This window comes from Schistocerca nitens, chromosome 2, assembly GCF_023898315.1.
Source record: "Schistocerca nitens isolate TAMUIC-IGC-003100 chromosome 2, iqSchNite1.1, whole genome shotgun sequence".
Taxonomy (NCBI): Eukaryota; Metazoa; Arthropoda; class Insecta; order Orthoptera; family Acrididae; genus Schistocerca; species Schistocerca nitens.
In genome coordinates, this window is record NC_064615.1 from 353,431,423 (window position 1) to 353,455,496 (window position 24,074).

Here is a 24,074-nt window from a genome sequence, read left to right on the forward strand (position 1 = left end):
TACATATACACATAATGACATAGTTCATTTGAACCTGTACATCGCAATTTTATGCTTAGTATTAAGGAAAGATATTCATATACTTATTTCATGTTTGTTAGTTGAATAGAACGTAAGTTTTAGTTATTTAAGATTTCAATTAAATGTCCATGAGCCATAGAAAGCTCTGAAAACACTTCCATCGCCAAACCCAAATAATATTTGCACTCTCTAAACACACTGTAGTAATAAGCCTGAGACACAAAACACATGATGTAATGAAGAGAGGGAGAGACTAAGCACATGCAGTGGGGCTAGCTTAAAGGTCAACAGCTGCTATGCATGTGCACAGCAAAGCATAGTCCAACACACTGAATAGCTGACAGACTGAAGCAGCTTAGCAAATGAACACCAACCAAATTGTACTATAGAAATTTTACAATATAAGTTAACTACTATAGAACTGAATAGTCTACACTAAAAAAAAAAGCTCCGTCTTTAGGCCACAAGTGGCCCTTCCGGGACCGTCCGGCCGCCGTGCCATCTTCCGAGGAGGATGCGGATAAGGAGGGGCGTGTGGTCAGCACACCGCTCTCCCGACCGTTAGGACGGTATTCTTTGACCGAAGCCGCTACTAATCGGTCGAGTAGCTCCTCAATTGGCATCACGAGGCTGAGTGCACCCCGAAAAATGGCAACAGCACGTGGCGGTGGGATGGTGACCCATCCAAGCGCCGGCCACGCCCGACAGCGCTTAACTTCGGTGATCTCACGGGAACCGGTGTAGCCACTGCGGCAAGGCCGTTGTCCTACACTAAAAAGCTGAAACTAAAAGGAGAGAAGAGTTGATCTAAGGAATATTTACAGTGGACAAAATAAAAAATCAATCTACGAAAAAATATCTACACAGTGTATTACTACGTACAGTATTTAAACATTAACAAGTTACTACATACAAGCTACACTAACCACTATAGGAGGATATCTACGTACAATGAAGGAAGGAATAGATGTAAAGTTTTGAATAAGCTACAAAAGATAATGAGATTGTGCCCCACATATGACACCACTTGTATTAACACTTCCAATTCAGCATTGCAGCATATTCTCCAGCCTTCTTCCTCCATTATTGGACCATAGATTTTGTGTAGTATTTTCCACTCAAAGATTTTTAGTGCATTTTTGTCATGTTCTGTCAACATCCATACCTCTGACCCATATGTGATAACTGGTCGACTAAGGAGTTTTATATTAGCAGTTTTGTTTTTCTTGTAACAAAGTGATTTCTGAAAAGTTGCATGTTTGCAAAGTAAGCTCTGTTTCCTGCTTGTATTCTTTCCCTTATAGCCTTTCCAATCTGTTATCATTTGTTATTAGGGCTCCCAATTAGCTGAAAGAGGGCATTCCTTTGAAGCATTTCCCATTGATGTTTAGGGGTTCTTCTGGCCTCAGATTGTGACATTATCATATATTTTGTTTTGTTTTCATTTACTATGAGGCCAATTTTTAAGGCTTCTGTTCCGACTGTCCAGTATATTTCTTGTAGTGTATAGATATTTCTTCCTACTATAGCAATGTCACCAGTGTATGCACATATCTGGCAAGTTTTCATAAATATGGTGTCTCTTTTGTTGATTTTATTTATTACACTATGCAGATCTGTATTGATCAGGACAGTGGAGAGACTACCATCTTGATTCACACCTTTATTAAAGTGTTAATACAAAGTACGTAATAAAATTTGTGAAAATACGATGGCCACAACATGTAGAGAGAATGGTAGACGATAGAATTCCAAAGAAAATGATAAAAGTTGTGATCCATTCAGCAAGGTGAAAAGGGAGACCTAGAAGAAGATGGATTGATGACGCAATAGTAGATCTCACTAGTAAGGGGCACCAGGGGTGGAAAAGAGCAGCAAACAACCAAGAGATATGGACGAAGATCATTGAAGAAGCCAAGGCTCACCAAGGCCTGTAGCGTTACCGAAGAAGAGATGACAACACTTTTATTTTCAGATGCAAAAGGTAAATCGAAATGACAGCTACACTATAAACATTTGCACTCTTGTAACATGAGCTGACTGATGAATACAGCTGAGTACAGATGGAAAATGAATATGTGTATATTGAAAAAGTGATGCATTAGTAGCCATCGAGCAACTACATACCTAGTTTTAAGTTACTATTAAGTTTCCTTCCAGCGAATGTTGCATGAACGTGTCCTGGGATAAATGAGGAACACAATCGTTTCGCGTTAGGTACCACAGCAAAAGGGTTGCACCATAATACACACATCAAAAAAAGTTTTTCATTACCCCAGTTCCCAGAACTCCTGAAGATAGATGTTGACTGTCGATATTCTATCACAGACACAGTTCCTTTACCTGTTCAGAGAAGTCACTAAACCCACCCAAAGATGTAAACAACCAAGTATGAGCAACACCTACTAGATGGAGGGAGTCCGTCAGCAAATCAGTTCCAGTCATTCCACCAGGAATGAGATACACGGCTCGTGTTGTATGTAGTTCAACCATGCCTAGACAGTCAATACCGTGGTTTGATCACATCCGCATTATCACTTTGTGCATGGAAGGGCTCTCAACATGGGAAGTGTCCGGTGTCTCGGAGTGAACCAAAGCAATGTTGTTCGGACATGGAGGAGATACAGAGAGACAGGAACTCTCGATGACATGCCTTGCTCAGGCCACCTAAGGGCTACTACTGCAGTGGATGACCACTACCTACGGATTATGTCTTGGAGGAACCCTGACAGCAACGCCACCATGTTGAATAATGCTTTTCGTGCAGCCACAGGATGTCATGTTACAACCCAAACTGTGCATAATAGGCTGCATGATCAACTTCACTCCCGACATCCATGGCAAGGTCCATCTTTGCAACCACGACACCATGCAATGCGGTACAGATGGGCCCAACAACATGCCAAATGGACCACTCAGGATTGGCATCACGTTCTCTTCACCAATGAGTGTCACATATGCCTTCAACCAGACAATCGTCGGAGATGTGCTTGGAGGCAACCCGGTCAGGCTGAATGCCTTAGACATACTGTCCAGTGAGTGCAGCAAGGTGGAGGTTTCCTGCTGTTTTGGGGTGGCATTATGTGGGGCTGACATAGGCCGCTGGTGGTCATGGAAGGCTCCATAACGGCTGTATGATACGCGAATGCCATCCTCCAACCAATAGTGCAACCATATCAACAATAGTGCAACCATATCAACAATAGTGCAACCATATCAACAGCATATTGGCGAGGCATTTGTCTTCATGGATGACAATTCGTGCCCCCATCGTGCACATCTTGTGAATGACTTCCTTCAGGATAATGACATCACTCGACTAGAGTGGCCAGCATGTTCTCCAGACATGAACCCTATGGAATATGCCTGGGATAGATTGAAAAGGGCTGTTTATGGATGACGTAACCCACCAACCAATTTGAGGGATCTATGCCAAATCGCCGTTGATGAGTGGAGCAATCTGGACCAACAGTGCCTTGATGAACTTGTGGATAGTATGTCACAACGAATACAGGCATGCATCAACGCAAGGGGATGTGCTACTGGGTACTGGTGTACAGCAATCTGGACCACCGCCTCCCTGAAGGTCTCGCTGGCAACAAGCAACGTGTGGTTTTCATGAGCAATAAAAAGTGCAGAAATGATATTTATATTGATCTCTCTTCCAATTTTCTGTACAAGTTCCAGAACTCTCGGAATCGAGATGATGCTAAACTTTTTTTGATGTGTGTATAAATAATTATAAGTATAAAAATATGTGTGTGAATGTATGTGTATGGAAAATATACAGTATGTCAGACATTATAAAATTTAAATTGAAGTCTCATACTATCAATCCACAAGGGGTCAAACCACATACTATAAGGTGCTGATAAGAGTATCAGGCATGTGTGTTTATGGTGCATCTGCACATAATTACAAGCAACCCAAATATTGTCTTACAGCTATTCCAGCTATTCACTAACACAATCTTCGTAGCGATACATTTATACACATCATGTAGTGAAAAATATATAAGTCACAAACACTGAACAACGATCAGTGCAGGCATTTTCAAACAGTTGTGCTGATGACTAGTATAATATGGTACTGTACTGTCAGAATTACCAATAGGTAGGAAACACTAAATAAGTGAGTTAACACAAAAACGATTGTATGTTAACAAAGAATGTACTCAGTAGTTCTCTTATAGATATACGAAGGACTGTCGTAACAGAGTAAAATGAATGCTTCTTCCTTTCTATATAACCATTCGTGTAGACTAGTAGACACCTAGTAGACTTGCAAGAGGCATGGGTAAGTGTAGCTGTGTTGGCTTACTGTGATTTACATGGCATGAAATCAGTATCTGGAATGACAGATGCTCTTTTTTTTTGTGGTTTTAGGGCGCACAACTACAATGGTCATTAGCGCCCAGACAGATGCTCGTGTCAATAGGATGCGTGAATGGGGGTTTATGCTCGTGTCAATAGGATGCATGAACGGAGGTTTATGCTCATCATGCGAAACTTATGTAAACATGTTGTCCTGTTAATATTGACAGATGAAACTTAAATTGGGGTGACAAATGTCTTATGTAAAGCAAAACTATGTGAATATGAAACTTAAAAATACCAACTGCTTGTAATTAACATATAAAATAAAAGGTATCGACCTTGAGCAAAAGGTTGCAAAACGTTGTAAAATTGTAATGTAGTGCTGAAAAGTCCCATGGGATCAAGAGGGTATAAAGGAATGAGTATAGTAGTAATAGTTTTGAATGGTGCCCTTACAGAAAGAAATGTAACTAACACACACACACACACACACACACACACACACACAGATGTAAATACCTAGTTTAATACAATAATGAGGTATTATAAAATTAATTTCTATGTATTACATTGTAAGACCAGGGCTATGTTGAAAGATGGCATCTCAAAAACGGACTGTGAAGTTATACGAACACTTAACAAATGTAACAAACTAGCGGACCTGTGTGTCAAAGTGAAAAACAAGTGTGAGTGGTTACCAAAAGCAAAACATTTCAACATTCGGTAGAGGGTTCAGAATAACATAGAAAACATTGTAAACTTACCTTGACTTCGATCAAGTGTCAATGCGGTGCTAAATGCACAAGATGGGTTTGATCACTGAAATATGTGAATTACGATGGTGAACCACTGCCCTGGGCCATAAATGATGAGCCTTCTCATTGCAGCATTGATAATCCAAGAACTGTTTGTCCACGACAAGTTGACGACTGGTGCAGTGGCTGTCAGGCTGCCCCCACATTATGGCTGCCAATGGGGGAGGAGCGGGGAGGGGAAGCCAGTTTCGGCTGCTTGCAGCAGTACTGGCACCACTATCCGTGTTTCATACTTAACACGAAATTGGAGACGGCACTCACAGAAATACTGCGCGCTTAAAAGACACTCGTAATTTGTTGACATATTCATGCTCAAGAGTTCTATCTACAACTTGGGTATTATTTATTTATCACAAATAATGAAAGTAGATGAACATATAACTTACAACACCATGAATCAAAAGTCAAAAACATGATTTATGAAACTGTTTGCGCACTGCATCTGTTAAATACAGCACAGCAGTAATGTTTACAAAGTGTGATTAACTGTGCCTGAAAGAAATTGTCAAAATGATGTTCACTATAGGTCACTGTCATCTGTATTTGACTCAAGATCATCTTTGTCATAGCTTGAGGGCACGGTATTGATCATAGCTTAATCAATGGCCATTTCCTTTATTCCATCCCATGTCCAATACTCTTGCTCCAGTTGTTCCACCTTCCTGCAGTAACCTTGCCAGTCCTGTGCAGTAACTGAAAGGAAAGCTGCATTAACAATATTCTGCAGTCATTCCTTCGACATGTCACCAGTGATCATTCCTTGAAATTGTCTTTTATTTTGGCCCATGTCAATTCTATTAGATCGCAGTTGTAGTGCAGTAAACGGAATATTTTGTGGCCTCTGCTATCAGTGATTTTATCCACAATGTACACTTTCATTGCTGGTTTGTTTCCTTTATAGACAACAGCTCAGTCTTCCTCATTGAATTGTTGCAGTTTATTTGCTTGTCTTGCAATCACTCTAACATGATAATCCTAAAATCGTAATTGTTAGGCAGTCTGTCAAACTTCCTGCTGTGGTATGGCGCTTTATCCATACAATAATATGCATGTGTGGAATATAGGAACCATCGTACCTGCAAACACCCCCCCTCCCCCTGGCCCCCTCCACCGATGTTCAGCAGTTTCGATTGGTAACTTCAAGAAATTTGCAAGTTAATGAAAACAATTTCCTGTATTAAAATTTTTGCCAAACTAAAACTGTATGCCAGACTGGGTTCCCATGTTTGAGTTCCAGCCTGGCACACAATTTAATTTGTCAAGAAGTTTCAGATAAACACACACTTTGCTCTAGAGTGAAAATTCATTCAAGTTTCTTGCATATTGCTGCAAGTACTTGCCGAATTTGTCATTTTGTGGCAGTTTTTCTTAAACTTACAGACGTTGTGTGTGTTCAGTACTGATATGAAAAAGTCAGTGTCGAAAATGAGAATGGCACAAAGACAGATGGGTCAAAACAAACTTATCATTGGCACCACCAATCAAGGAAGCGCAAAATGAGTTTACCAATCAATCTGTTTCATGAGAAGGGAAAGTAGAATGGCAGTATAGATGTCTTTAAATTTTACCTGATTTTTTAAAATGTTACTGTAAACCTAAATGCATCACATTTATAATAAAAGCAGTAAATACTGCTCGCAAAAATCAAAGAGTAATTAAAACTATTGGTGAGATATGGCGTCACATTTTTGTCTCCTGTTATTGAATATTTGATTATACGGCAGACGAGATGTTTGAAATTTGCATGTGACATTCTTGAAGTTTTTAATCTAAGTAGAGTTGTCTGGTTTTACTTAATTGAATAGTGTTTCTTGGTAACATCAATATACACTAGTATAACATTTTTTCTATTTTTTATTTTTGTTTTTCGTCAATTTTTATTCATTAATAACAAAGCAACAACAGTGAAGACTGCTCTGGTTTTAAAGAACAACAACACTTCTGCAGCAAGTACTTGCAGAAATTTCCTGAAATAAACTTGCCCCAGTTACTTGAATGAATAACTTGAGTAAGATTTTGTTCTAATGTAAATATCTCACCAAGTGCTTACAAAAGTTACTTGTTAGTAAACACAAGCCTTTCATAATACATCGCATCTAAAGCAGCTTGATGTTGGCAGTGCTTGGAGATAAATGAATATCTTTTAAATGGTGTTGATTTTCTCTGCTTCCAGCAGCAAAAGCACAATCATCAAATTATTGTGGCCGAACAGTATACATGCGCCACAGTGCACTACTTTGAAACGTGATAAACACTTCCCCAGCAAACTTTGTGGTAAAAACTGAAATGATATCACAAACTCAGACAGCCTGATATCACAAACTCAGACAGCCTATCTGTAGCTGCAGGACCAATGAACACACAAATTGCGCACGGTGTACACCCTGTGATATGCATGTGCTTAACCCTGCCGGTAGAAGGCAACAGTTATACTTCAATAAGTGGAGCAAAAACTTTGACTTTCAAATTGTTATAAATTATCTGTAAGCATTAATGTACATTCTATAACACTGACATGTCCTTGGCAAAGAAGAAATTAAAATTTTAGCCACCACTTAAGTTCTTCCATACCCATTCAGGGCAAAAATCATAATTTAAAGTGTTTAAAGATAAAAAAATTGAACATGTTGTATTGCACCGCCACTGTATACTGTCGATCAGTGATAATGGACAATGTCAGTACACAGTAGGGGGCAGTTGTGTGGGTACCTATAAGGTTTATCTACGTAGACAAATGAGACATATTAATTCATACAGGCACTAGTTGAATGCACCAAAGATATATTAATTCATAGTATGACACATTAATATTATCTGAGAGGGTGGAGGAAAAATTAAAAACAATTCAACTTCAGATCTTTTACAGTACCTCTCTTGTTTTAATGCTTGTTATATAGCTCTTCTGTTCTTGTCTGCCGTGTTGTACAGACGTATTTTTGTTTCTATGTGTCTAACAACTAAAAAGTGGATAGTGTAATATTGTGCCCTGCCCGCAATGTAATTTCCTAAATTTCCTATCAAAGTATCAAGAGTTAAAGATATAATTTAACCACTGAGTCAATAAACTGCGCTCCACGTCAGCGAGTATGTATGCCCAGGATAATGAGAGCGGCGTAGCATCATCATCTGTATTTTGTTCTATTTAAGAATGCACGATCGGCTTTTCTTTCTCTTCTTTAGTCACGCGCCTTTCCAACAGCATTTTACACTAACAGACTCTTATTGTCTTCCATTTTGTCCAAATGAACTGAAATTGTATTCCTGTTAGGAATTTGTTTAATTGTGCCATTATTATTGCCAATTGCGATTACTGATATGACTTTACTATGAATACTTTTTTCTTTCGCTCCACAGTCGAGCTAAGATTATTGTAATTTCTATGAATTTCGCCAGAATACGGCAAAAATTCTTTGTTATGTCCAAAACTGTGAGATTATTGCATGAGATGTATGACACATTAATATAATCTGAGAGGGTGGAGGAAAAATTAAAAACGATTCAACTTCAGATCTTTTACAGTACCTTTCTTGTTTTAATGCTTGTTATATAGCTTCTTTCATTAAATAATAATTGTTTAATTTGGCATTTCTGTTTTCATTTCATAGTAACGATCATCAATCCCGAATTTATAAATGTTACAGATTTTGCTTTACTACATTTTTTCTTACGTTGCCAATGAAATTAAATTAAACTATTCTGAATTTTCTCGCAAGGCAAGAAGACAGCTAGTAATTTCCCTGACATTATAGAAACCCAAAATTAAATGTTTTTCAGCACATCAAGAGTCTACCAACATTCACTTCAAACAATAAAAAAGGTAAAAAAGAGTAGATTTAACTAAGGAGTGAAGTGATTTATTTTACATAGTCGATAATATCGTGTGCATTTTCAGACAAAAAAATAATTTTCATTATAGAAACTAAGAAAGTGGTGTGTGTGAAATATTTAGGTTCATTTTATTTTTCATTTAGTAGGTTTCCTTTTAATTATTTATTTATTTATTATCAATTATTATTATTATTATTGTAGCTCATGAAAGACAAGTATTTTATTTCTACAAGCTTCAAGTACACCTGTTCCCTCTATGCGCATCATGAGCCACTGCAACAACTCTTCGGATGCACAGAAATAATCCTCAAGAAGACGACAACCGCATCATCATCAGCATTGTTGTACTATGAGAGAAAAGTGGCAATTATCATTCATAGGAAGAGAACATTCAAGACTAATTATTTTGAATTCATGTAGCAGAAGATTGAAAGCAGTACCTATTGTCATGTCCTGCATGGTGTTTGTATAAAAGAAAGAAAAAACTTTCCCAATCAACAAGCACTGCTTACAAGGGTACCTCCCCATCACACCCCCCTCAGATTTAGTTGTAAGTTGGCACAGTGGATAGGCCTTGAAAAACTGAACACAGATCAATCGAGAAAACAGGAAGAAGTTGTGTGGAACTATGAAAAAAATAAGCAAAATATGCAAACTGAGTAGTCCATGCGAAATATAAGCAACATCAAGGACAGTGTGCGCTTAGGAGCGCCGTGGTCCCGTGGTTAGCGTGAGCAGCTGCGGATCGATAGGTCCTTGGTTCAAGTCTTCCCTCGAGTAAAAGTTTAATTTTTTTTTTTCCAGACCACTATTATCTGTCCGTCCGTCCGTCCGATGCGAGGTAACTGCGTCGTAGTATGAGGACGCTACACCTAAACAAACATCGAAACAGACGACGTCAGATGACTACAGCGCACATTCTTGCTAACGAGTCTCCCTGGCTGGCAGTTGACTGATCGCTACTTCGGACGAGAGTTTCATCACTTATTTGTGAGTGATTATCACATCCACAAGAAAACCTAAATCGGGCAAGGTAGAAGAATCTTTTTACCCATCCGCCAAGTGTACAAGTTAGCTGGGTCGACAACATATTCCTGTCATGTGACGCACATGCCGTCACCATTGTCGTATAGAATATATCAGACGTGTTTTCCTGTGGAGGAATCGGTTGACCTATGACCTTGCGATCAAATGTTTTCGGTTCCCATTGGAGAGGCACGTCCTTTCATCTACTAATTGCACGGTTTTGCAGTGCAGTCACAAAACACAGACACTAAACTTATTACAGTGAACAGAGACGTCAATGAACGAACGGACAGATCATAACTTTGCCAAAAAAAAGAAAGTAAAATTTTCACTCGAGGGAAGACTTGAACCAAGGACCTATCGATCCGGCGCTTCTGAGCTGACATTGTCCTCGTTGTTGCCTATCTTGCGCATGGACTACTCAGTTTGTATATTTTGCTTATTTTTTTCATAGTTCCACACAACTTCTTCCTGTTTTCTCGATTGATCTGTGTTCAGTTTTCCAAGGCCTATCCACTGTGCCAACTTACAACTAAATCTGAGGGGAGTGCGATGGGGAGGTTCCCTTGTTAGTATGATACTTTCATCATACCCTGTCCCTTGCCAAATTAATTATATTTTTATACAGAGAGAGGTGCAGTGGGAGGCACTGTGTTTACAAGCTCCCACAGTCAAGGAGGTCCTGGCTATTGCTCAGCTGTCCAAAGTGTCCAAGCTGCAACTGAACAGTTTGAGGATAGTGGTGATGCACTCGGTTCCACAGTACATGTGTTGTTCACCAACACAGTCATCATTTTTTACTCATTCACACTATTCACAATTGGACTGTGGCTCTTCTCAATGCAGTTTCCCCCTTGTATTTTCATTCGTTTCCAAACACACTCCTGTAGTCACTGTCTGCACCGGCAAGTATGATGCACAGCTTGCTGTAAACGTGGTCATATGGCATCTGTCTGTCGTCGTTCCCCAACTGGCCTGTCCATAGACTTGGAGTTTATTGAGATTTATAGTGTCACGCTGGTGCACAGCCGAGATCTCAGTGTTCCCAGGAAAATCTATATCATACTGCAAACTCAGCAATGCCCATTTCATTTCCAGGTCAATACCAGGGCTTCAGTGTCTCTCATGAATCTGGAAGCACTTGGGATGCCCTTCTCTTTCCTGCACTAATCATTGTTTGATCAGTAACAGTAATCAGCCCTTTCCTGTTAAAAGCCATTTCAGAATCAATGTTGAGTATCAGCATGTCACAAGGCCAGTCACATTTTTTGCTGTATACAGTGTGACACTGAAAAGATTTTTGGTCTCAATGCGGGACCTTTGGTTTCCATATTTGAGATGCTTTGCATAGAACTTGCAAGCAGGTACTCATTTCAAGAGGATGATTCTATGGGCATGAAACTTTTATGGAAGACATGGAGAATGATAAATCAGCTATGAGCACATGCGACACAAGTATATATTGGAGTGGTCTGCTTCTTCAGTTCAGTATGGTCTTGAAGATCTATGGAAGCAAGTGAGAGTGCCACTGATGTAGCTTAGTATTGGGATGAAAAAGTGTAAAACGTTGATGACCTTCTGGCATGGAAATAAAGACAGAAAGATGAAGTTTTAGCAATAGTCTTGATATTGCTGACTTTGCACTATAGTGATGCCTTGAGGCATTAATGGCAAATGTGGTTTCACGAGGCATGGTATTTACAATGAAAGATTTTGAAGAGGAAATTGGTAGAGCTGATTAAGCAGAATATAGTGATTTGAGCTTGGAACATCCATGGCGAAATTTCTATCATTACACATGGGACAGCCAGTCTCTTATAGGAGAAGATGAGTGTCAACAAAAACTTCAGTATCAAAACATCCTGCATCAACACATCCATCAGTATTTTTTTAAGCATCAAGCAGTCATTCCCTAAATGAGGTAAGAACAGATCTATCATTAAACATGGGGAGTGATCAAGTACATAAAACACCAATAAATTACTAAGCACTCCTAGAGAGATATTTCTGTATGTATCAAGAAAACGGCCAGACAGAAATATTAATGAATAGTTAGAAATTTTTATGGCATAAGATACCCTGACAGAAAAGAATAAGTGAATATTGTCCTGGCGTTCACCTCTGCCAGCACACCAGTCGGACACCAGGAAACATTGTATAGGAGGCGCTAAACTAGGCACACCTATGACAAGAGAAGACCAATACACACCCCCAGGCTATGTGCTGATAACATCCCCTGGGCAAGTTGCATATAGGCCACTGCCACCGAACAAGCTGGCTTTATCTCTCATCTCTCAACCTCAGTACATTGCATCGGGACTCAGTTCGCATCACATCTCAATACTTTGCGCTGTGCTCTAGTCTTCCACAGTGATAGTTGTTGCCTCGCACCTTGGATGCCTGTGGGGGAATGTTAGTCATTGTATAAAGTTGTGATATGGACACGGACAACATTCATGAATTAGTACATGTCATTTGATTGCTGTTAACCACAGAACTTCAGAATGGACATCAACTGCCAGTCTGCCACATGGCATCTTTGTGAGTGCACTGGTGTGAATGTTGTCTGTGAATTTCGAAATGACTGACTTGAAGGAACAAAGGATATCTGTGAAGTTTTGTTTTTAACTCCACAAAACTTCAGCTGAAATGCATCTCATCCTCAGGGAATCCTCTTGAACCAAGTAAGAACTGAGTGATTTAAGCAATTTATAGATGGCCAGAAGTCTGTGGAGGATGACAAACATTTGGGATGGCTGTCAACATGACAACTCCAGAAACAATCACGAAAGTGCATGAAATGGTTATGACCCTGAAATAAAACAGCAATCACTGCTGTGGATGGCATCATACTCACTACCACCCAAAAAAGTATATTAGGTTTGCAGTATCATCAAGTCAATGCTAATGATCTTTTTGACATTCAAGGACTTTCCGTAAGGAACTTCTTCCATGTGGTCAGAAAGTCACAGGGAAGTTCTACTGCGACGTTTCAAAGAGACTGAGGGAAGATGTTAGGTGCAAACAGGTGAGAGATGCCAGAACAAAAACTGGTTGCTGAATCATGACAATGCACCTATTCATATGCCTCACTCATTGTGAGGGAATTCCTGACATCTGCTCACCATGCACCCTACTCATCTATTGTAGCCCTTTGTGATTTCTTCCTCATCCTGAAAAATGAACTGGAAGTTTTGACTACATAAAAAAGATTCATGTGTAATCACAACTAATTTTGAACACGATTCAGTCAACAGACTTCCAGCACTGCTTCCAACCATGGAGAACGGCTGGAAGCGTTGAGTACAAGGGTAAGGGAACTACTTTGAAGATGATGGTATAAATTATCATAACAACATTGCCACTAAGGTATGACTTACCAGACTGGTCGTACGTAAACAAAGAAATCAGACTTACTAATTTAAAGCTGAAAAACTTCTGCGCCAAGTTTGTGAATGTTAAGGTGATAGACATTAGTAACTCTGAAAGAAACTGTTTCACATACCATGGAATGCATCTCAACAAGTACGGTAAAAGGACGTCAGCAATGCTCTTGAAGAGATCTCTCTTGTCAACAAAAGTAAAAATAAGTCTGTTATTGTGCTGGATGATCCTTCACATGGAAACTAACAGAGTGGACCAATTCCCATGGAATTTGGTCCACGAGGAACAAAATAACGGAATGCAACTTAGAATTAAAGACCCACTCAGGTGCCACATTCGATGACCAATTAAATGATTCTCTCTTTGATTTAAAACGTAATAATTTCATAATGCATCTTAACATAGGCAGTCTATCAGTAGGAATGATGAACAAATTGTATGAACTAGAAGTATTTCTGGAGAATACAAGTTCTGTAAAAGTTATATGCTTAAATGAGCACTGGCTTAAAAGTGAAAATATAAACTTGATAAACTCACTTTCAGGTTACAATTTGGCAGTGAGTTTTTGTAGAAAAAACAGTTTTGGAGGATCGTGCATTCTAGTAGAAGACTCACTAAGCTTTGAAGTCAGGCAGACTTTAAATTGCTTGAACGAGGAACTATTATTTGAAAGCTGCTGCATTGAACTTTTGGAATACGGAATATTAATTATTAGTATATATCATATCCCTGACTATTCCACTACATGTGCATTTTTAGACAAACTTGACACCTTGTTGTATAGATTGCAGATTAGAAAAGTTATGTAAAAAGGTCATAATTTGTGCTGACTTCAACGTAAATGTAAGAGCTTATGACAAATTTGCCATTTATCTTAAGGACATGTTATCTACTAATGGCTTAACATTAAACTTTAGTGAGTACACTTGAATAACAGCATTTTCTGCAACATGTGTAGATAATATAGTGAGCAGCATCAGCTATGGTGCTACAGAAAAGTCATCTTAGAATTAGGTATATCTGACTATTCAGCCCTTTTTATCTCATTGCCAAATTTAGATAAAACTGTAACAGTGAAACGAGTCAGGAACTTCAGCCAACACGATGTGAATACATTTGTCTCAAGACTAAATGAAACATCCTGGTCTTTCAGCAAGCAGTACTCAGTAAACACAAACTACAATGCTTTCATATCAGAATCCATGAGTTTTCAATTACTACTTCCCCTTCATAACAGCATGTGACAAAAACTGTAAAAAGAACTCTTGGATAACTGAAGGCACCAGGATCTCTAGTATTAGAAAGAGGATACTGCACATGCAAGCAAAGAACAACCATGATGCAGAGTTTGTCAGCTATGTAAACAAATACAAAAGAATATTTGGTAGAGTAGCTGAACAGGCACAACAAATGGCAAACAGTGAATACATATCAGATGCCACAAATAAATCAAAAGCTGTATGGCAAACTGTCAGGAGGGAAATCGGTGCAGAAAAAACAAAAAGATTTAATCATAAATTAGCAATAGATGGGGAAATGATTACAAACTCCAGACATATATGCAAAGAATTTAACAGGTATTTCATAAATTCTAACAAAATTGACAAACTTGCTCCTCCACACGTACATCCCAATATAATGCAGCATAAATCAGTAGAATTCAAATTCACTCATGCATCCTGTAATGAGGTGGCTAACATTATAAAATCCCTAAGCAATCTAAAATCTGTGGGCTAGGATTACGTCCCAACAAAAATAATAAAGGCAGGATGTGATAATATCGCACCCCGACTCTGTCACATAATAAATCAATTGTTTGATGAGGGCTGGGTAACTTCAGATACGATTCTGTATGCAGATGACTCAACAGCAGTAGTCTGCTGTAAAAGCACTGAAGAATTAGCACAGAAAACAAAACAGACTCTTCTAGAACTAGAAAATTGGATAAATAATAATGGTATGAAACTAAACTTAAAAAAACACAAATTTTACACTTCAGTACCAAACAAACTGTTGAATATGTAACACAGTTAAGTTATGAAGGCAGAGAACTGCTAACTGCAGAATCTGTCGAAATTCTGGGAGTGACCATAAAAAAAAAACTTGTCATGGACTGATCATGTGGGTTGCTTACTGAAGCAGTTAAATAGTTTTGTTTATGCAATGAGGGTTCTGAATAAAGTAACTGACTTAGATGTTAGGAAAATTGTGTATCATGCATATTTTATATCAGTTGTAAGATATGGCATAATTTTTTGGAAAGTTGAAAAATGAAGCCACCTCAGAGTGTTCAAGCTACAGAAAAAAATTCAGAGCTATGACTGGAACAAACAATAGACAATCATGCAAACCGTTATTTGCAAGTCTTGACTTACTGACAATTCCTTCCATGTTTATATATGAAACACTTCTCTTTGAGTTAAAAAAACCCACATCTTTTTGAGGGAAATTCATCTACACATACTTATGAAACAAGGCACAAACAAGATTAAATGTTACCTTGTCAGTGATTATAACACATAGTGGCATGTACAATTGCACCTTCTGTCTCATCTTTGTCTCCCCTTGTTCTCACAGTAGGTGGGTCTTTCTCAGCCTGTGGTCTGAATGGCCTTCCCTCCATTCTAATCTAATTGAACTTATGCCTCTTTTCTGACAAAGAAATTAACAGTTCCCGATGCTAGCATAGTCTTTTTGTGTATGTGCACATACTACCAGCATCTGTCAGCTCAATATTAGAATTTTGCTCCTGAAGATGAGTACTGGGCAGTCATTCTTTCTCTCTCTAATTTTATAATATAATAATGTATTTAAATGACTCAAGTGATTTTCTCAAAACTGCAAATATTTGAATGAGTAAAACAGCTCTCTAAGTATGGGTTACTCACTTTTACCTAGTTTTATAAACAGCTGTAACCACTGAATATTTAAGTCTTGAGGAATTATATCTTACAATACTGGCTGCAAAAATAAAACAAAGATTGGGAGGGATTGTGTCAAATAAATAGAATATTTCAATATTTTGCAACATCCTCCTTCACAGCAGGAAGAATTATTGTACCGATAGTGACATGTGCAATATCTGCCCCACAAAGTTTAACACACTTTTATCTGAGTGTATGTTTGTAGTTACTATACTTAATGCAACTGGTTCAAAAAACTAACTGTATATAGACAGCAATGACTTTATATGTTTTTACCCTGCTCACCTGCTACCATGCAGTTCATTGCTACTGCAATGAGTAAAATTGCCACATATAGCATGTAAAAAAAACTTATTTCGTGAGCCACACATGGCACAATGTGGGTGGCATGTGTCTCTCATGATCTCGTAGCACCGAACAATAGTCGACATGAAGCTCGCAAAGAATCAGTAAAGTCAACTGGTTTTTATTAAAGGGAATTAGTTGCCTGTTATATTAGTAAAGTAAATATTTTCTTACTTTCACAAGTATTCTGAGTGCACCTCATGACGAATTGCATCTTCCACACTCAGCAGACATGGTGTCTACCAGGAGTGTGCACCACAATTAAATCCTTGCTGTGATATGGTTATAGAAGTTCCATGGACCAACAAGTCCCACCATGTAAGAGTGCTAACTTCCTTAGAGTTCATCAACAATGTAAATGTAAGAAAAAAGAAGCACATTTGATTACATGCAGACAGTGTAGGCTTGGTCTGAATGAAAGACAGTTGGTTCTTGTATAACAATATTTATAGACAATATACTTTAAATGTTCAGTTGCCTTGAAAGTGTTTTATCTTAACTATAGGTGTTGATGTTTGATATAGCGGAGCATTGCAGAAAATGTAAGTCTGAGGTCATTTGCATAAAATCTGAGAGGGATACTGAATTTCAAGTGAATGAGTACTCGAGACTGTACATAGAGAAAACATAGCATTGCACTATGACGATAAATTTATTGGCAAAAATTAGTGATGTAGCTGGATACATAGCCAAATACAGTGCCGACATTGCCATTATTTCAGGGTTATCACAGAAATCAAGGAATGTAAAGCACTTTGTTGAAATCTGCTATGTGCAAAGCAATGCCTTCACTGCAATAAAAAAAACTTGAAGCAAAGCTTACATATTGACATTTCCTTGTAAAACTGCAATACTTACTGTTCAGGATCATACAGTGTATGTGACACCTTCTGAACAACTCTGGCTCCTGCAGTTTTGGCAATCTTTATGACACGTTCATCCCTTTCCCTTGCATATGGTTCTATATCTGCTTCAAAAGTGATAACTTTGACATTCCATTCTTGAAACTTATCTTTGAAAGTCTCCTCAGGGGTACCACGCAAAACATACAATCTACAAGAACAGAAATACCAATGAGAAAATTCTTACTATCCCAAATAAGACTTCACTTGTATTTAAAATAACATAAATGAACAACTCTGAATAGATGCTCGCAATAGATTTATCAGTTTCTTGTTAAAGTATACTGAAATCATAACACTGATTAGTGAGGTGTAAGCAGCAGCATAAAATGTTATTTCCAAGTGATGGATAATCATTACACAAATGAGAATACTTGATTAAGCAAATACAAGAAACTTCTCTGCAACATGAACAATTTTAAGTCAAAAAATTCACCACCAGCTCTGTTATGGTTTATGGTTTAACATCCTGTTGAAAAAGAGATCATTAGTGACAGAGCACAAGCTAGAGCAGAACAAGTATGTGAATGAAATCTGGTCATGTCCTTTTCAAAGGAATCATCCCAACATTTAATTCTAATTTGAAGTACAGATAGATATCTAGTATGGCACAAAGTAACGGACAAAATGTCATAGAATGGGTACAACTTAGTAATTATTTGCTTCACAACACATGATACAATTTCTATGCTTTGGCTTTGAAATTAAGAATCACTCAAGCAAACTTTGCCTCTAGCTTATAATTATTGATGACCTGCTGCCAACCCAAACTGATCAATGAATATTAAACATACACATTGTATAATCTGTGCAGTATTTAACTTTATAGGTTTAGCTCCAACATCATTTTATAATTGAAAATGTCCCTTCATCTTTCCCATTAAAATTCTATAATGGTTCTTATTATCCTTCCTATGAAATACAGTAGGTTAACTTTCAACTAGTAAATTATAATCTGAAACTTACATTCCAATTTACAAAGACACTATTTTAACACACGTGTTCATCACAGTCATGAGTAGTTGAATTAAATGACTGATGAATGATGGCAGCAGCAGCACACTACAGTATGGATTTCATACAAAATCACTAAGGCATCATTTCGATCCACGATCTCCACAACTCCCAGCAATGGTTGTAACTAATTCTATGGTGTGCACATCTCACAAAGTAGCATCCCAGTTGTACTCATTAGAATATGGAAGTCATCTGACAATCTTTTTGCAACTTTCAGTACCTAAAACATAATAGCCCATCCAATTAGAATAACACATAATTCAAGCAGCTGGTAAATGCAGTGTTCCAGAACCCAGAATCTCTTCCATTTATGAATGTCCTCAACTGATCCAGTGTACACTCTGACCATCAGAGTATCATCCACTTTCATCTACAGAAGACATATCAAAGACCTTAGCAATAATGGCCAGTTTAAAAATCTATTCTGGTCTCAGAAAGACAATGTAGATAAGAAAACTTCACTATTCCTTGGCATAGTGTGTCATCATTTCACTGTGGTCTTCCCAGTAAAAGAGTCAAAGTACAATATTCAGCCAGGAAAACTGATAACAGATGGATCACAATAAGATACGAACGTCATATAAGAATAAGAAGTCACTCTATGAGCAAAGTGTAAAACCAGATTATCCAAATTTCCACAGTTATTTAAAATTTTACAAAAAGGTTCTTCATAAAGTAAAATCTAAAACAAAACAATTAGTAAATAAAGCCTGCATAAATGATTCTAATAACAAATCTAATGCCATGTGGGATAGAATCAGAAAAATTTCACAAATTTATATCAAATGGAAAACACCAGAATCTCTTCAACATTTAATAATCAATCAATCAATCAATCTCTTTATTAATCTGTTAACAATATACATTGTAATAATAATAATAATAATATTTATTTAACATCGAATAATCAAATACAATCCCTAGAAATAATAAAGTTTCAGGACATCATACAGATTATTCTTCTGAATACGTCAGTTTATAAATTACAAACTAAAGATTTGTTTGTATTAACAAATTTTACATTTGGTAGTATACAATCACAATATTACAAACATTGTTTTTATCACCAATATATTAGTCGCTGGTTACTTAAAACTATGAGCTTGACATACTTATCAAGCACTTTTCATACAGATATAATACTCGTCTAGGGAATAAAAAGGGTTTTCAATTAGAATTCTTTTTAGCTGATCTTTTAATTTGTTAGTAGGAAGGGTTGTGAGACTTTGTGGTAGGGCATTGGCTAGCTTCAGCCCAGCATGAAATGCATTTTTTTCATATAAAGCTGTTCTGTGGCTATTTACATGGTATCTGAACTTTTGCCTTGTATCATAATGGTGCAGGTCACAGTTGAAATTCGGATTTATTGTTTTCACAAGCAGTATAACTTTCAATATGTATACACCTATAATGGTAAGCACACCTAATTTTGGGAACAGATTCCGACATGATTCTCGAGGTTTGGCACCTCAAATAATTCTGGTAACTCTTTTCTGTAGTATTAGTAGTGTAGTTAGGTTGGCTTGAGTTGTTGCACCCCATATTTCTACAGCATAGTTTAAGTTTGATGAGAATTGGGCATGATAAGCAGTTTTTAGTACACACATGTCCTTACAATATTGGCTAATCATATTTATAGCAAACACATTCTTTGACAGCTTACATGCCAAGGAATCAATATGCATGTCCCATTTGAGGCTCTCCTGGATTGTAATTCCCAAGAACGTTGTCCATTTTTCCTTTTTCACAATGTCATTTCCTATGGATAATTTCATGTCAAATTCTATTTGTTTCCTTGGGTTAAATTCCATCATTGCAGTCTTTGAAGCACTTACATTTAGATGGCTTTCATTAAAATACTTGACTATTTCATTAGTTACACTGTTGCACTGTACTTCCAGACTCTCATTGTCTTTGTGTTTATACACTATTGATGTGTCATCTGCATACAATATTTTTGTACAGTTAGGAGAACAATACTGTATATCATCAACATAAATCAAGAAAAGAAGAGGTCCCAAGACAGAACCTTGAGGCACTCCATATTTGATATCAGTAATTTTAGATTTGTAAGACCCACTGTTTGTTTTAAGCAAGACAAATTGTTTTCTATTGCTCATATACGATTTTATTAGCTCATAGCCAGTTCCTCTGATACCCAGGTTCCACAGCTTGTCAAGTAATATTGTGATGTTGACACAATCAAAAGCTTTGTCTAGATCAAGGAACACTCCAGTTACATACTCCTTGTTCTCTATGGCCGTTATTATTTTGTCTATTAATTGTGCTGATGCTACTGATGTTGACTTGTTTTTCATAAAGCCATTCTGATTTTCAAATATTAAATTGTGTTGACTCAGGAACGTCATTAGTCTAGTATAAATAACTTTCTCAACTACCTTAGAAAATGCAGGTAAGATTGAGATGGGGCGGTAGTTTTCAATTTTAGATTTATCACCTTTCTTGTGAATCGGGGTTACTTGTGCTGTCTTTAGACTATCTGGGAAACAACCTGATGTAATTACAGGAATTGGGGTTACTTGTGCTGTCTTTAGACTATCTGGGAAACAACCTGATGCAATTACATCATTTACTGCTGTGGCCATGGCATCAGATATGTTGCCTATGCATCTTTTCAGTGTACTGATAGACAGTCCATCATAGACTGCTGATTTTGTATTTTTTAATGACATTACTATGTTTTTGACTTCCTTGTTATCGGTTGGGGCCAAGTATATGGTTTGTTTGATTGGAATGCCCCTATATCTATGCTGAAGATTCTTAAAATGGTCATTGACAGATTTTCCAACAGAAGAAAAGTACTCATTAAAAACATTTGCAATCTGACATTGACATTTCATGATATGCCCTTTATGGTTTATTGTAAAATCACTTGTTGATCTGTCCTTACAATCCCTAAAGCTATTTATTACTTTCCAAACAGCTAAACCTGTGTTAGTAGAGTTTCTTAACATTGTGGCTACATATTTACTTTTAGTTTCTAGCAGAAGATCTTTATAGTAATCCTGATAGTTCTTAAATTCTACCTTTAGTCTATTATTATTGTTATTATTTATCATTGCATACTGGAAAAGTTTTAGTTTCTCTCTTGCTGTTTTTACTTCATGATTTATCCAGTTATTTTTTTTTTTTTGTATCTTTTTGCAGTCATTTACTGTAAAGGTCATTTCTGGACATGAGACATTGAAGCAATAATAAAAATTTGATGAAAACTCACTGAAAGTAATGCTGTTTTTTTTTCACCCCATTGTAGGCTTTTTAGCAAACTGTTGAAATCTTTAACATTGTCGTCATTGGTCATTCTTTTTGTCAGATATTGTTTCTCTTTTCTATTGACATGAAGATTTTCAGCTTCTATCAATACCTGTACTGCGTGGTGGTCAGAAATGGCAAGCTTCAGAACTGATGCACTGCATGTAAAGTGGGACATGTTAGTTATAATGTTGTCAATGCATGATTTTAAACTATTGATCTCTCTAGTGGGCTCGTTTATCAGAAATGCTAAGTTAAATTGAGCTAGTATTAGCATTAGTTTTTTAGATGCAGAGTCATTGGACAGCAAGTCAATGTTTATATCTCCAGTTAGTATTATGTTAACCCAGCCATTTTTATTGCAGTGTTTACTGTCAATGTCAACAAGCAGGTCATAAAGAACATCAAAGAAACTATCTAGGCTACCAGATAGAGGTCTGTATAGGCCTATAATAATGAAGTTCTCTTTCCCCCACTTGTAATTAATTGCTACTAGTTCTATTACACCCTCAATGCTGAAAGCATTTACATCTATTACACTATAATTACAATATACATTGTATGGATGTAGTCAATTACAATACAGTTTCTTATCTTTAATTTGTTTCAAAAACTTGGATAATAAATACAAATCTTTTTTATCAGTATATATAAATAATATTACTTTTCCATCTTCAGATATTCTTCAATGCTATAAAAACTATGTGTTAGTAAAAATTGTTTAAGATCCACCTTGAATTTATGAAATTTTTTAATTTTCTTTATTGTAGAAGGCAATGCACTAAAAAGTATTTTGGGCTGGTAGTTTACACTTTTTTGGTAGAGTGCTCCTTTGTGAGTGTGTCTGTGAAAATCATCCCTGTTCCTTGTTTCATGGTTATGAACGTGATTATTTAATGTTGAAAATTCCTGGGGAGTTTTCAGAAAGCATACACATTCATAGATGTATAAGCTAGGAAGAGTCATTATTTTAAATTCTTTAAATATTTCCCTGCATGACACTCTGCAGCGAACCCCTTTCATCATTCTAATAGCCCTTTTTTGAAGTTTGAAAGCTTGTTTTACCGTACCTGTATTTCCCCAGAAGATCACACCATATCTAAGCAAACTGTTCATGTAAGCATAATATGCACACAGCAATGATTCAGTGTTGCAGCATTCCCGAAGCATTCTTAGCACATAGCAGCATTTACTTAAACTTTTACTCAAAACTTCTAGATGCTTTTCCCATCTCAAGTACTCATCCACCCATATACCGAAGAATTTTGTGTATGGAGCTTGTGCAATAACATAATTCCCTAACTCAGCTTTTACTCTTCTTCTAGCTTTACTTTTAATATTACTGAAATTCAACAATACCAGTTTATCCTTATTTATGATCAAAGCATTATCACTAAACCATTTTCCTGTCTCATTTATTGTCCTAGAGATACTCTGTTGTAGATCATCCTCAGTGTATCCTTTTATAAAAATGCTAGTGTCATCAGGAACATCACCGTTTCTACAACTGTCAGATGGTTTGGCAAATTGTTTATGTAAATCTGAAAGATACTCTTTGCCTGCATGACATATTTGTACTTTCTGTTGTCTATCAGAGAGATAAGACCTGAACCATTTGAAGGCAAGTCCCCGGACAGCGTAACATTCTAGTTTCATAAGCAATAAGTCATGGCTGATTAAATCAAATGCTTTAGACAAATCTAAGAATATTCCACAGCTTAATTCATTCTTGTCCAAGGCATTTAGAACCATTTTCATGAATTGGAAGACTGCCGTTTCTATGGATCTGTTCTTTCTAAACCCATTTTGAGCATTAGTCAGTATTTTATTTTTATTCAGGAAGTCAGCTAGCCTTTCATACATTACTCTTTCAATTACTTTAGAGAAACCTGACAATAATGACACGGGCCCATAATTATTTATGTCATGAACACATGAAAGACTCCAAACACATTTGTGATACATTTAATAAACACTTTTCTAGAATAACTAGTAGCCTTTCAGTTGGTTGCTGTCCACCAACAAAATCTTTACCTCCACTGTATTTAACATCTGACAAACTGGTAAAGGTGGAATTATGGTGCTGTTGCCTTTCGCATTGCATGCTCCATTTGGTAAAAGTCTGCACAGTGAATACTGAGAAATGAATATGGTGAATGATGAGTCAGATGTTTAGACAGGATGGCCAAACCACGGAGAAAATAGTGTTTGATAAAGGTCATC

The 24,074-nt window shown here is 37.1% G+C and overlaps 1 protein-coding gene across 1 annotated transcript in view; it reads right to left on the minus strand.

Annotated features, from left to right (window-relative positions):
• The window catches only part of LOC126236170 (cryptochrome-1), a 69,471-nt gene that overhangs the window by 41,759 nt on the left and 3,638 nt on the right, over positions 1–24,074 (minus strand). The window contains exon 3 of the mRNA XM_049945266.1: positions 17,518–17,712. Coding sequence (XP_049801223.1) covers positions 17,518–17,712 — 195 coding nt within the window. The remainder of the gene's footprint in view (positions 1–17,517; positions 17,713–24,074) is intronic.